The sequence below is a fragment of the Oncorhynchus gorbuscha genome, linkage group LG08, assembly GCF_021184085.1.
Source record: "Oncorhynchus gorbuscha isolate QuinsamMale2020 ecotype Even-year linkage group LG08, OgorEven_v1.0, whole genome shotgun sequence".
NCBI lineage: Eukaryota > Metazoa > Chordata > Actinopteri > Salmoniformes > Salmonidae > Oncorhynchus > Oncorhynchus gorbuscha.
Window position 1 is genome coordinate 62152920 of NC_060180.1, and position 15211 is coordinate 62168130.

Below are 15211 nucleotides of genomic sequence, written 5' to 3' on the forward strand. Positions count from 1 at the left end.
GAATCATGATGAATCTGTGGCCAATGACCTTGAGCCTTCTTGGATGGGCACTTCTAATGTAAATAAATCTATGGCAGCACCCAAAGGGGCTTGAACTTTCTAGCTCTCCCTGTAGATTTTGCTGTGACGCAGTGTCTCCGTGAGTGACAAGACTGAGCCAATCACAGCGCAACTAGAGAAGATTACCAATCCCTACGCTGTATTTTCCGCATGCTGTCCCTCCACAGAAAGCACTGAGCTCGGCTGAAACACCTGCATTTTGGAGCTGCCTTACTCAACAAAGAAGAAAAGAGACCATGTTTGTATGCGACTTTATTAACTCAATATATATATTTTTTTACATTGTTTGAAAATTGATATATGACACGTATTAATGCCATTGGTTCCAGGTCACACGTGAAGTAAGCCGGTTGATCTGTCAGCACTGCCTTCATCAACACAGAGTAAAATGGTGCCTTTGTTAGCTCCCTCCCAGTCCAAGTGATCCAATGTAACATAACATCCAACCATCCAGCTGAGTCAGCAAGGTTGTTTCTCCCTCTCCTCTCCTTTATCTCCTCCTCTTGTTTCACTATGAAAAGAAAAAATGGAATATTTTGTAGATGTTGGAACATTCCAGCAATAATGTCGCCCTAAGACTTTGGAAACAAAGGTGGCAGATAAAAGAGCAAAGTGTTATTTTATAAGTCCCTTGTTTTGGATTGGAATTGTTGGACATTGTGCAATGTTAAGATGTAATATTTTCCGCTCTAAAATCCACAAACTAATATCCTGTTTTCTTTGGATGAGCTATGATGGTTACAGAGCTAGAAATGTGATGTTTTCGGCCACACGTTTTGTCACATAATCACTTATGCACTTTATATATGATTGCTACAATTATATCTAGTAAGTACATGCAATTGTTCAGTACTGACCACCGTCCTTTTTGTATTTCCATGGTAAACAGAACTAACATTTGGCAGACCCATTTAACTACAGTACCTGCATTTACAAACATGCTACAATGTAATTACATGCATTATTCCCTTATAATTAACTACGAATGGTTTGGCAATGTAATTTAAGGTATTGCTTAATTATGCAATTGGAGTCCCTTCAGAACCCCCTTCCTCTATCCCTCCTCCTTCTTCCTCTATTCCCCCTTTCCTGGCCCCTCTCAGGTCTGGCCAGGTCACATGACCACTTAAATATCCCTTACCAGAGACAATACTCCACTATCTCTTCCACAGTCCCTCTGGCATTTCCCTCTGTAGCTACATAGCAGCTCACAACTATTATATAACCTTTTCCACCCAGTTGAAACGTTGATGTGCTTATACTTACACTGTCAAACTACCAAACAATGGGCTTATCTGGCTCTTTGATACAATCCTGTTCTTTCTCTTCACTGTTTGCATAATACAGTTGTGAGTCTACACACACTTTGTCCATGTGCCTTCAATTGAGCACATCCAAATCCACCCACTCCTTTCAAAATGAGTAATTTGCCAGTATCCTAGGTGTTCCCAATGCTAGCTCTAAAATAGATATATCGCTCCGGTCCACACACACAACACAGCTAGTCCTAGATTAGTGGGAGAACTGGGTTAGCTCATTATTACTATAGCTCTGCCACGGCTCCAGTGTTTAGTGGTACCATTATGATTGTACCTCTGGGAAATACCTGGCCTATTTCTGTTAAAGTATAACTTCCAGGGCAAGCCAATGTGACCCTGATACATGGTTCTTTGTGGTATACATTATTATCCATCAATCCAGGTCATGGAAGAACATAGTCTATGCATCAATATTTTATTTTTATTTAACCCTTTTAAATGAGGCAAGTCAGTTAAGAACAAATTCTTATTTACAATGACGGCCTACTTGTAAAGTCCCCCCCAGCCAAGCCCTCCCCTAACCCGGACGCTGGGCCAATTGTACGCTGCCCTATAGGACTCCCAATCACGGCTGGTTGTGATACAGCATGGGCTCAAACCCGGGTCTGTAGTGACGCCTCTAGCACTGCGAAGCAGAGCCTTAGACCACTGCGCCATTCAGAACCGCTGCTAAACTATTGGCTGTATTGCTAAAAGTACCTCTCCGCAAGAAAGAGGGCCACAACTTCTAAAAAGAAACCTTCTAAGGGCCTGAAACTATATGTGAGGTTGTGAGGGGCTCAGAACAGTCTGACTGTTGACCTTTACCTGTGGAACATGTAGCTAGGGATTCCCATGGAGGATGGACTGTGGGAGGGGGTGTCACTGGAAGGCAGCCCGGACCGTCCTGTCACTAAGGGGCTGAGTGGGGCGGAAGTTGTCTCCCAACATCCCATCGTTTCCCTCAGGAAGCTCAGCACCTTTTAGATGGGACCTCAGCCTCCTGAACTCCTCTATCTGGGAGAGAGGCATGAGAAAGAGAGTGATGAGATGAGGGAAATTAGGGAAATGGAGGAAGAAAGAGAGTGATGAGATGAGGGAAATTAGGGAAATGGAGGAAGAAAGAGAGAGAAGTTACACGGAAGGGAATGAGTGGTGATAGATTAATTAAGTGTTCTATGTAGTGATTATGGTGTGGATAAATATTAGCATTTTACTGAATGCCTGTCCTGGGCTATTTTAGACTCCTCTTTCCATGTGAGCCCTATTACGGGTTTTTTTCTTGTTTTTTTTCTTATTTCACCTTTATTTAACCAGGTAGGCCAGTTGAGAACAAGTTCTCATTTACAAATGTGACCTGGCCAAGATAAAGAAAAGCAGTGCGACACAAACAACACAGAGTTACACATGGGATAACCAAACATACAATCAATAACACAATAGAAAAATCTATATACACTGTGTGCAAATCTAGTAATAATGGGAAGGTCAAGGCAATAAATAGGCCATAGTGGCGAAATAATTACAATTTAGCGTCAACACTGGAGTGACAGATGTGCAGAAGATTATGTGCAAGTAGAGATACTGGGGTGCAAAGGAGTAAAATAGCAATATGGGGATGAGGTAGTTGGGTGGGCTATTGGCAGATAGGCTGTGAACAGGTGCAATGGTCAGTAAGCTGCTCTGACAGCTGATGCTTAAAGTTAGTGAGGGAGATATAAGACCCCAGCTTGAGTGATTTTTGCAATTTGTTCCAGTCATTGGCAGCAGAGAACTGGAAGGAAAGGTGGCCAAATGAGGAGATGGGTTTGGGGATGACCAGTGAAATATACCTACTTAGGGAGGAGGCTTCTGATGTTAACATGCATGAAACCAAGGCTTTTACGGTTACAGAAGTCAACATATGAGACGCCTGGGGAATAGGAGTGGAACTGGGGGCTACAGGGCCTGGGTTAACCTCTACATCACCAGAGGAACAGAGGATGAGTTGGATAAGGGTAAGGCTAAAGGCTATAAGAACTGGTCATCTAGTGCTTTGGGAACAGAGAATAAAAGGAGCAGATTTCTGGGCAAGGTAGAATAGATTCAGGGCATAATGTACAGACAATGGAATGGTAGGATGTGAGTACAGTGGAGGTAAACCTAGGTGTTGAGTGACGATGAGAGAGGTTTCGTCTCTGGAGGCAACAGTTAAGCCAGGTGAAGTCTCCGCATGTGTGTGGGGTGCGACAAAAGAGCTATTTAAGACATGTTGAGCGGGACTGACGGCTCTACAGTGAAATAAAACAGTAAGAACTAGCCAGGACAGCAGTAGACAAGGCATACTGACATTAGAGAGAGGCATAAAGCAATCACAGGTGTTGATCAGGAGAGCTAAGACAACAACGGGTAAATGGTGATGAATGGGCAGAGCGGGTCAGTTAGATACATACAGGACCTGAGTTAGAGGCTGGGGCCGACAGGTAAACAAAATGAGGTACTGTGTTATTGAAACAGTCCAGGGGCCATCAGCTGTGTAGCCGAGTGATCATAGGGTCAAAAGAGCAGCAATAGGTGAGTCAGGGTGCCGTTCGGTTGTCACTACTAAGCTAAGTGAGCAGGAGACACAGCGTTCAGAAAAGCTAGTGGGCCGGGGCTGGTAGATGGTTCTTCGGCGACATAATAGCCTGTTGAGACCACATCGGGCGATCACGTCGGCAGTACACAGTGTACAAAACAGGTGAAAAACAGGTCAAATCTATGATCCCTTATTGATGTCACTTGTTAAATACACTTCAATCAGTGTAGATGAAGGGGAGGACACAGGTTAAATAAGGATTTTTAAACTTTGAGACATTGATTGTTTATGTGTGTATTAAGAGGGTGAATTGGCAAGACAAAATATAGAAGTGTGACAACTGCTGATGTACAAATAGATTTATAAAATACATTTGATTGCTTTGACCAGGCCATTGTGTCAGATGGCCTACTTGTAACTGTGAGATAGTGAGTGGGTAGCGGTACAGGATCCAGGTGACGTTCTCACTACATGGAGGTGTGGTCAGGGAGCCCTCATATATCCAGTAGTCTCTCAGGAGGGGGTCTGTAGGGAGTAACAAACACATACCATAACTTCATCTAATACTGTGTCACACCATACATGCAAGCAGGAATTATACACAATTAGATGAAGGACTCACCAGGAAGTAGTGTGTTGGGATTGAAGCATGGTATTATTTTGGTCTTCCCCTGTAAAGATAAGTCAAAACAAAACAAAGAGTATTGGTTGTTTTTCTTCATTTGTAATGTACTCTTCATTTAGCCACCATGTCATCTGTACTACTGGACCTCTTCCTTCACATTCTTCACATTCAACATTTCTCCTGTCTAATCTTACATGTTTCACATGGTCTCAAATCAACCTGGAGCATTAATTGCATCAGGTTTCATTGAAAAATCTATAAATTAATAAATTGCTGCATGCTCCAATTGTTGCAGCTGCTGATTTGTCTGTTAACTGCCTAATTTGATGGTTAATGCTATTTAGGGTAGGGATGTCTTGGGACCTGAACTCCTACCCTAACCCTAAACGTAACCCTTACTTTAACCCTTACTTTAACCCTTACTTTAACCCCTTTAACCCTTTTAAATGTCAACTTCAATGGAGTAGGGACGTCCCAAGGAGCCCCGATACACAGACCCTAATTTGAATGTCTATGTTCTGTATGTCTTCCTTTATCTCTCAGTTAAGCATTGGGCTTCTGCACCCTTAGGTCATATCGGTAATTTATCATAACATCTGCCCTCTCATCACCATGAAAACTCATAACCATAACATCATCGCCATAACAATATCACTTGGACAACAAAATGGACTGCAACGTCTTACCTTGTATTGTAGGTCCTGCAGCACTTCTGTTATGGCCTTCAACCCCAGATGCTCCTTCCCTATCTGAAGGAAACAACGTCAAGGCCATTGAGTCAGAAAGAGTTAAGGAAAGAGGGTCCGAACAAGGTGGTATTCAAACCTTTTCAGCAGGGACCCTTTTTTTCTGCCAGAATTTCTGGGGACCCCATTTGTTTTAGCATTTTTTTCAAGACCCCACCCCAAATATAATGACACAACCTTAAAAATCTGTCCATTTCGATTTTTAAATTAACCTCTCTAGGGTATGTAGGGACGCTAGCGTCCCACCTGGCCAACATCCAGTGAGATTGCAGAGTGCCAAATTCAAATACAGAAACACTCATTATAATAATTCAGAAAAGATACAACTATTTTACATAGGTTTAAAGATGAACTTCTTGTGAATCCAACCACGGTGTCAGATTTAAAAAATGCTTTACGGAGAAAGTATACCTTACTATTATTTGAGAACATAGCCCAGCAGACAAATCATTACAAACAGTAACCAGCCAATTAGAAGAGTTACACAAGTCAGAAATAGAGATACAATTAATCACTTACCTCTGATGATCTTCATATGGTTGCACTCAGAAGACATTCATTTATTCAATAAATGTTCCTTTTGTTTGATAGTATCTATATATCCAAAAACCTCCGTTATGTTTGCGCGTTTTCTTCAGTAATCCACAGGCTCAAATGCAGTCACAACAGGGAGACAAAAAAATCCAAATAGTATTCATAAAGTTTGTAGAAACATTTCAAACGATGTTCATAATCAATCCTCAGATTGTTTTTACCCTAAATAATCGATCATATTTCAACCGGTCAATAACGTTGTCAATAGAAAAGGTAAACAAGAAAGGCACTCTCTGTCGTGCAACAACAACAAAAATCCTACTTCCTGAAAGGAAATTAGTTCTGTTATACTCACAGACACTATTTTAACAGTTTTGGAAACTTTAGAGTTCTATCCACATCTACCAATTATATGCATATCCTATCTTCTGTGCCTGAGTAGAAGGCAGTTTAATTTGGGAACGCTTTTCATCCAAAATTCCAAATGCTGCCCCCTACCCTAGAGAAGTTTTAACAAATAACCTTCAATTCATTACATTTTCATCTCTTAACAAAATTCAAATAAACCAATTACATTTTTCAAATTCTTTCACAAAAACGTCTAATACAATAATCTGTACTCTTCCTAAAAAATATATATATATTTTTGAATTAATAATTTGGCGACCCCACTGCAGTTTTTGCGACACCGAGTTTGAATATCACTGTCCTAACATATAAGCATTATGTTGCAACGTTAACAGGTGTTAACATGGGACGACGTGAGTCCTGCCAGGATGTGGTGGTGGCGGGGGAAACTCTTGGAGCTTTCAAAAACAGGAAGGGCAAAGTGATGGGTTCACTTAAAACAGACGGTTTTATACGTTTAGGTAAACAGTAAGCCTCAAGCCAGCTCACGTCAATCAAATGTTATTGTGGTTATTTGAATGTTGGGGGTTTTCTCAGTCCAATTGAAAAACAAGTGGATGCAAATATGTTGACTTTAGTGTCAAAGCTCATATGATATAAATTACAGCAAGTCTCTAAAAACCATACAGACCACGAGAAGAGAGGACTCATATCACTACAGAGTGAACCAAATCAATACCTGCACAAACAGAGCGATGATGAGAACTCCGTTCTTCTTCGCCAGGGCTTCTTCCACACTGTTGAACAGCGTTGTGTTCCAGTGGATCAGATGGAGCTGGGAGGGAAGCACACTCATTGTATTATATTTATATTGTATCATATTACAGGGAAGTTGATCACAAAAGAGATCAACCACATTTGATACTCAGAGAAAGAGACAGACAGACAGAAAGATCATAGGCAGAATGAGGCTGTAGACGACAGGGCCGAGACAGAGCAGGTGTATGGGACGTAAGTGCACTCTTCAATTTGAAATAGAGTACCAAGCACCTGTGATAGAGAAGGAAGCTTATAAAGCCAAACCACCAGCGGCATAGCTTCTTCAGGGCCTTTCAAACACTTGTTTACATCAATGGTCTCAGTGATTTGTAAATACATGAAACATAGTAACGAGCTAATATACTGTATAATAATAATAACAATAATATATGTCATTTAGCAGATGCTTTATCCAATGCAACTTACAGTAATTTGTGCATACATTTTTGTGTATAGGTGGCCCCAGGAATTACAACCCTGCTCTACTAACTGAGCCATACAGGACAAAAGCCCTGACCTTAAATAACCTTGTTTTTTGTGAAAATAACATACCAACTCAATCTGAGTACTGTGACAGTGGCCTCTAACTGAGACAAACATCCATGGTCATGGCCTTGAAGTAGACTGTGTGTGTGTGTGTGTTTGGCTGAGACTCATACCTCCATGGGGAAGGCCTTAAAGTTGACGGTGTGTTCTGATCCCCGCTGGTTCTCCTTGCCCCAGTGGAAGCGCACCTCATGCAGCTCATACTCGTGGTCACTTGGCAATGGGCCACCAGTTACCACTGCAGACAGGAAACCCAGAGCGTCAAGAGTAGACACAAGAAATGAAGACCATATTAAATTAGCTGGGGCTTTTGAATGTAGGTCTGAATTCTGGTGCAACTCTGATTTCTCTAAGTGTGTATCACACGCAGCACACAGTCATTGACTCAACGCTCAGTTATTACGGTTAATGTGAGCTCATTGAAAAGGTGTTTGCAAGATCCCCAGTCTAGTGGAGTGTTCAGGTACAGTTAACCCATTCATTCTTTTGATGATACTGTGGTAATGTAATATCAACTTTCACCTGATTTGGACCTCAGAATGATGCGTGCGGTGTGTCCATCGTTGATGACCTCACAGTCCCGACACACCACATAATTGGGCGTGAGCCCCACGTCCAGGAGAGAGGGGTCATAACGGGCCTCCCGGGAGTTCAGGTTGATCGGGGACTGGTACTCCCCATTCGCATCAGGGAACAGCAAACCCCACTCTACACCTGAAAACCCACACAACTTAGACTTAAACTCCACCAAATGCTCTCCTTAGAGTAACCTCAGTGAGGTTACAACCTCTGGCTTGCACTGAGACCTCCATGCAGAGTCCTCTGTGGTGTGTGGTGAAGTCACAAAGTGGTGATGTCTGGTGGAGTGTAAATCCAGCCTTTGAATACACAAGCAGCATAAACAAATTATACCTGAGGACACACAAATGTGTATGCATGCACACACACACACACACACACACACACACACACACACACACACACACACACACACACACACACACACACACACACACACACACACACACACACACACACACACACACACACACACACACACACACACACACACACACACACACACACACACACACACACACACACACACAAGCTAAACTGGGCTAAGAGTACGCCAATCGCTGAATGTCATTGAACTGAGCACCTGGGGAGTCTGTACCAGGAATAACCCTCACCAGAGGGACACAAGGATGTTCTAGCTCTTCTTTCTTAACACCGCTCACACTTCCTCTCTTTTACTGGATCCTCTTCCTCTCTGTCTATACCTCACTGACATCCTCTTCCTCTCTGTCTATACCTCACTGACACCATCTTCCTCTCTGTCTATACCTCACTGAAACCATCTTCCTCTCTGTCTATACCTCACTGACACCATCTTCCTCTCTGTCTATACCTCACTGACACCATCTTCCTCTCTGTCTATACCTCACTGACATCCTCTTCCTCTCTGTCTATACCTCACTGACACCATCTTCCTCTCTGTCTATACCTCACTGACACCATCTTCCTCTCTGTCTATACCTCACTGACACCATCTTCCTCTCTGTCTATACCCCACTGACACCATCTTCCTCTATGTCTATACCTCACTGACACCATCTTCCTCTCTGTCTATACCTCACTGACACCATCTTCCTCTCTGTCTATACCTCACTGACACCATCTTCCTCTCTGTCTATACCTCACTGACACCATCTTCCTCTCTGTCTATACCTCACTGACACCATCTTCCTCTCTGTCTATACCTCACTGACACCATCTTCCTCTCTGTCTATACCCTACTGACACCATCTTCCTCTCTGTCTATACTTCACTGACACCATCTTCCTCTCTGTCTATACCTCACTGACACCATCTTCCTCTCTGTCTATACCTCACTGACAGCATCTTCCTCTCTGTCTATACCCTACTGACACCATCTTCCTCTCTGTCTATACCTCACTGACACCATCTTCCTCTCTGTCTATACCTCACTGACACCATCTTCCTCTCTGTCTATACCTCACTGACACCATCTTCCTCTCTGTCTATACCTCACTGACACCATCTTCCTCTCTGTCTATACCCTACTGACACCATCTTCCTCTCTGTCTATACCTCACTGACACCATCTTCCTCTCTGTCTATACCTCACTGACACCATCTTCCTCTCTGTCTATACCTCACTGACAGCATCTTCCTCTCTGTCTATACCTCACTGACACCATCTTCCTCTCTGTCTATACCTCACTGACACCATCTTCCTCTCTGTCTATACCTCACTGACACCATCTTCCTCTCTGTCTATACCTCACTGACACCATCTTCCTCTCTGTCTATACCTCACTGACACCATCTTCCTCTCTGTCTATACCTCACTGACACCATCTTCCTCTCTGTCTTTACCTCACTGACACCATCTTCCTCTCTGTCTATACCTCACTGACACCATCTTCCTCTCTGTCTATACCTCACTGACACCATCTTCCTCTCTGTCTATACCTCACTGACACCATCTTCCTCTCTGTCTATACCTCACTGACAGCATCTTCCTCTCTGTCTATACCCTACTGACACCATCTTCCTCTCTGTCTATACCTCACTGACACCATCTTCCTCTCTGTCTATACCTCACTGACACCATCTTCCTCTCTGTCTATACCTCACTGACAGCATCTTCCTCTCTGTCTATACCTCACTGACACCATCTTCCTCTCTGTCTATACCTCACTGACACCATCTTCCTCTCTGTCTATACCTCACTGACACCATCTTCCTCTCTGTCTATACCTCACTGACACCATCTTCCTCTCTGTCTATACCTCACTGACACCATCTTCCTCTCTGTCTATACCTCACTGACACCATCTTCCTCTCTGTCTATACCTCACTGACACCATCTTCCTCTCTGTCTATGCCTCACTGACACCATCTTCCTCTCTGTCTATACCCTACTGACACCATCTTCCTCTCTGTCTATACCTCACTGATACCATCTTCCTCTCTGTCTATACCTCACTGACACCATCTTCCTCTCTGTCTATACCCTACTGACACCATCTTCCTCTCTGTCTATACCTCCATGACACCATCTTCCTCTCTGTCTATACCTCACTGACACCATCTTCCTCTCTGTCTATACCTCACTGACACCATCTTCCTCTCTGTCTATACCCTACTGACACCATCTTCCTCTCTGTCTATACCTCACTGACACCATCTTCCTCTCTGTCTATACCTCACTGACACCATCTTCCTCTCTGTCTATACCTCACTGACAGCATCTTCCTCTCTGTCTATACCTCACTGACACCATCTTCCTCTCTGTCTATACCTCACTGACAGCATCTTCCTCTCTGTCTATACCTCACTGACAGCATCTTCCTCTCTATCTATACCTCACTGACAGCATCTTCCTCTCTGTCTATACCTCACTGACACCATCTTCCTCTCTGTCTATACCTCACTGACACCATCTTCCTCTCTGTCTATACCTCACTGACACCATCTTCCTCTCTGTCTATACCTCACTGACACCATCTTCCTCTCTGTCTATACCTCACTGACACCATCTTCCTCTCTGTCTATACCTCCATGACACCATCTTCCTCTCTGTCTATACCTCACTGACACCATCTTCCTCTCTGTCTATACCTCACTGACACCATCTTCCTCTCTGTCTATACCTCACTGACACCATCTTCCTCTCTGTCTATACCTCACTGACATCATCTTCCTCTCTGTCTATACCTCACTGACACCATCTTCCTCTCTGTCTATACCTCCATGACACCATCTTCCTCTCTGTCTATACCTTACTGACACCATCTTCCTCTCTGTCTATACCTCCATGACACCATCTTCCTCTCTGTCTATACCTCCATGACACCATCTTCCTCTCTGTCTATACCTCACTGACACCATCTTCCTCTCTGTCTATACCTCACTGACACCATCTTCCTCTCTGTCTATACCTCCATGACACCATCTTCCTCTCTGTCTATACCTCACTGACACCATCTTCCTCTCTGTCTATACCTCACTGACACCATCTTCCTCTCTGTCTATACCTCACTGACACCATCTTCCTCTCTGTCTATACCTCCATGACACCATCTTCCTCTCTGTCTATACCTCACTGACACCATCTTCCTCTCTGTCTATACCTCCATGACACCATCTTCCTCTCTGTCTATACCTCCATGACACCATCATCCTCTCTGTCTATACCTCACTGACACCATCTTCCTCTATGTCTATACCTCACTGACACCATCTTCCTCTCTGTCTATACCTCCATGACACCATCTTCCTCTCTGTCTATACCTCCATGACACCATCTTCCTCTCTGTCTATACCTCCATGACACCATCTTCCTCTCTGTCTATACCTCCATGACACCATCTTCCTCTGTCTATACCTCCATGACACCATCTTCCTCTCTGTCTATACCTCACTGACACCATCTTCCTCTCTGTCTATACCTCACTGACACCATCTTCCTCTCTGTCTATACCTCACTGACACCATCTTCCTCTCTGTCTATACCTCACTGACACCATCTTCCTCTCTGTCTATACCTCACTGACACCATCTTCCTCTCTGTCTATACCTCACTGACACCATCTTCCTCTCTGTCTATACCTCACTGACACCATCTTCCTCTCTGTCTATACCTCACTGACACCATCTTCCTCTCTGTCTATACCTCACTGACACCATCTTCCTCTCTGTCTATACCTCACTGACACTCTTCCTCTCTTTTTCACATTTCGTCATACCCCCTCCTTCAATCTTCCGCAAAGAGTACAAATCTTCTCCTTCTCATTGTCACTTCTTTTCACACTTTGTAAGAACATTCTGTTAGCTAGCGATCTTAGGTCTCTGCTCTTTCCATATTATGCCCTGAATTATTTCAAAGTTATTTATCACTTGGCTGTAAATGTGAAATATGTGTTACTCGTTCCTTACAATGCAGTGAAATGTCAAACAAGTACACAAATAATAATCAAAAACTAGAACAAGAAATCACAAATGTCACAACGAATCCAGTTAACAACCCAAACAACACTATCAGTAATCCAAATACAATCTATGTGTATACAAACCAAGAATATATACTAGTCACTGGGCACAGACTTCAATTCAACATCTATACCACGTTGGTTCAACGTAATTAGATTGAAATGATGTGGTAACCACATTGATTCAACCAGTGTGTGCCCAGTGGTAAGAATGACATGTACAGAGGTAGATAAATGACAGTGAGCTATGTCAAGAATCCAGTATATAAATACACTGTGTGAATAAACAGTGTAACAAAATGCAATGTAGAGTAGTAGATATATTAGAATAAGCTGAGTGAATATATGAATACACAGTGTGAAAAACAGAATAAGAAGAATGTGCGGAAACAGTGAGGCTAAGTTAGTTAGCGCTACAGACAAGTCCTCTCTTCTCTTTCAGTGTATGGATGACTTTATCCCCTACCAACCAGATTCTTTTTTATTTCAAGTCAACACCAATAACAACATTAGTTACTAAAAGTTTAGCTCTTGACTTTGGTTATAAAAGCTCTCTTTTTTTCCCCAGCTACTGGAAACCTTGACAATTACCCTCCAAGAGCCCAGAGGCATTTTGAGACAATGCACACAATGGTGCCCTGAACAAGAGCACTTAAAAGCCCAGAACCATAAAAGCATGGTAGCTAGACCACTACTCTCTTAGAATACTTAATCATGGGTGTGACTCCAGAATCTCAAGTTCAGCTCTATACATCATTTGCATGATCAAGTTACCCCAATAAGAAGTGCATTGATCAAAATACCCTACCTTCTTTGGGTTCTTTACCTACTGTATGTTAGAGAGAGAGAGAGAGAGAGAGAGAGAGAGAGAGAGAGAGAGAGAGAGAGAGAGAGAGAGAGAGAGAGAGAGAGAGAGAGAGAGAGAGAGAGAGAGAGAGAATGAATGAAAGAGGGGGAGAGAGAGAATAGAGAACGAGAGAGAGGGAGAGAGAAGAGATGGCTATTTTTTTCTGTTTATATCTGAGAAGAAAGAATTTCCATATCAATGCATGCATTGTTTAGTGCCTAAATGGTAAAGAAAGTTATGTTTTGTGAGAGAAAGGGAAACAAGTGTTCGGTACACAAGTGTTTACTAAAAACCTCCAAAGCCCTTACCTTCCTGATATCCCCAGTCCAGATCATCCTTCCCAGGGTAGTAGTCAGACTCCTCAGTCATGCTGTCTGCCATGGCAGTATGGAACAAGTCTTTTTACTGAACACACCTGCTTTGATTTGATGTCAAAGTCTTTGGCTTTTGATTTGATCCGTTTTCTTTCTTCCTGCTCAGTCCATCTAATAGGAGAGAGTGAAAGTCTCTCTCTCTGTCGGCTGCAGTGTAGACTCTCCCATCAACAGACACTCTAGGTAAGTTTCAAAACTCTCTTTCAGCACTTGCAGCCCACAGAGTCCCCGCCCCACACAGACAGAGATTGGATTGGATGAGTCAAGTCCCTGTCAAAGTGGAGCACCTTTTAAACAGCTCAGCAATTCACTGTGGTGTAAGGAAAGGAAGATCTGTGTGCGTGTGTGTGTGTGTGTGTGTGTGTGTGTGTGTGTGTGTGTGTGTGTGTGTGTGTGTGTGTGTGTGTGTGTGTGTGTGTGTGTGTGTGTGTGTGTGTGTGTGTGTGTGTGTGTGTGTGTGTGTGTGTGTGTGTGTGTGTGTGTGTGTGTGTGTGTGTGTGTGTGTGTGTGTGTGTGTGTGTGTGGTGGGGTAAGTGTGACACACACACTTACCCCACCAGACATGTCAACAAGAGTCTTTTCATAGTCTGCAAATCCAGAACAAATTGAAGAAAGCACACAGTATTATATAGAGCCATTATTGCATTGAACTCCCTTCCATCTCATATTGCTGTTTTTTGAAACCTGGTTTAAAAAACAGATAAAGCAACACCTCACGGCACAACGCCTCTCCCCTATTTGACCTGGGTATGTAGGCTGTGTGCCATTTTTAAATGTATGTAGTTCTGTCCTTGAGTTATTCTTGTCTATTAATGTTCTGTATTATTTCATGTTCTGTATGGACCCCAGGAATAGTAGCTGCAGCTTTCGCAACAGCTGATGGGAATCAATACCAACAACAACAAAAACAGAGGGAGAAGAGAAGTGGAGCGCTTTTCAGAGGGGTTACTGTTAGGAATAGATATTATGATCCTGATGTTTTTCAGGTGAAGAAATTGACAGTCAGCATTTCAATATTAGAATGTTTGTCCCGATTTGTGTTTCCTCAGAGATTTCCGGGAAAAAAATGTCTATCTGTTTGTGCAAAGAGAACAGATTAACACTATTCTTGAAAAATAGAAGGTATATAAAAGTGGTGTCACATATTACACGTGCACATTCCTGTGGAAGTCCTTTACTGGCTAGGCTTTTTGTTGACTAACTCAGCACTTAGTGGCCTTGTTGCCTTGTGTCTGTCTTGAGATTGGAAGGTTGGGAGTTTGATCCAAGTCATACCAAAGACAAAAACTGGTACCCAGTGCGTCTCTGCTTGGCCCTCAGAATTAAGGAGAGAGATTGGGGGTAAGACTCGTGTCCTGTTGAGGTGGTGTACATCAAACTGTCTCATGCTACAGAAATATGACTCCAGCTCCTATGAGCCATTCCTGCTCGCACAA

The 15211-nt window shown here is 43.0% G+C and overlaps 1 protein-coding gene across 2 annotated transcripts; it reads right to left on the reverse strand.

The window, feature by feature from the left end:
* Positions 1–293: 293 nt before the first annotated feature.
* LOC124040960 (carbonic anhydrase-related protein-like) lies at positions 294–14014 on the reverse strand. Of its 2 annotated transcripts, XM_046358093.1 has the most exons (10): positions 13710–14014; positions 13363–13383; positions 8056–8247; positions 7647–7771; positions 6908–7003; positions 5227–5289; positions 4538–4586; positions 4328–4440; positions 2187–2375; positions 294–571 (listed from the first exon to the last, which is right to left on the reverse strand). In XM_046358093.1, exons 1-9 carry the CDS (start codon positions 13780–13782, stop codon positions 2241–2243), a joined length of 867 nt encoding a protein of 288 aa, XP_046214049.1. In that variant the 5' UTR covers positions 13783–14014; the 3' UTR covers positions 294–571; positions 2187–2240. The 2 variants fall into 2 exon arrangements, with proteins under 2 accessions (XP_046214049.1, XP_046214050.1); XM_046358094.1 differs by lacking the exon at positions 13363–13383 and having other exon boundaries at positions 13710–14013.
* Between the last annotated feature and the right edge of the window lie 1197 nt (positions 14015–15211).

Coding starts and splice junctions, on each gene's coding strand:
- LOC124040960 (XM_046358093.1), bottom strand. CDS start 13,782: ATGGCAGACAGCATGACTGAGGAGTCTGACTACTACCCTGGGAAGGAT. Junction 5,290..6,907: donor TCATCGCTCTGTTTGTGCAG/GTATTGATTTGG, acceptor TGTTTCCTTCAG/ATAGGGAAGGAGCATCTGGG. Junction 4,441..4,537: donor TCCCAACACACTACTTCCTG/GTGAGTCCTTCA, acceptor TACTCCCTACAG/ACCCCCTCCTGAGAGACTAC.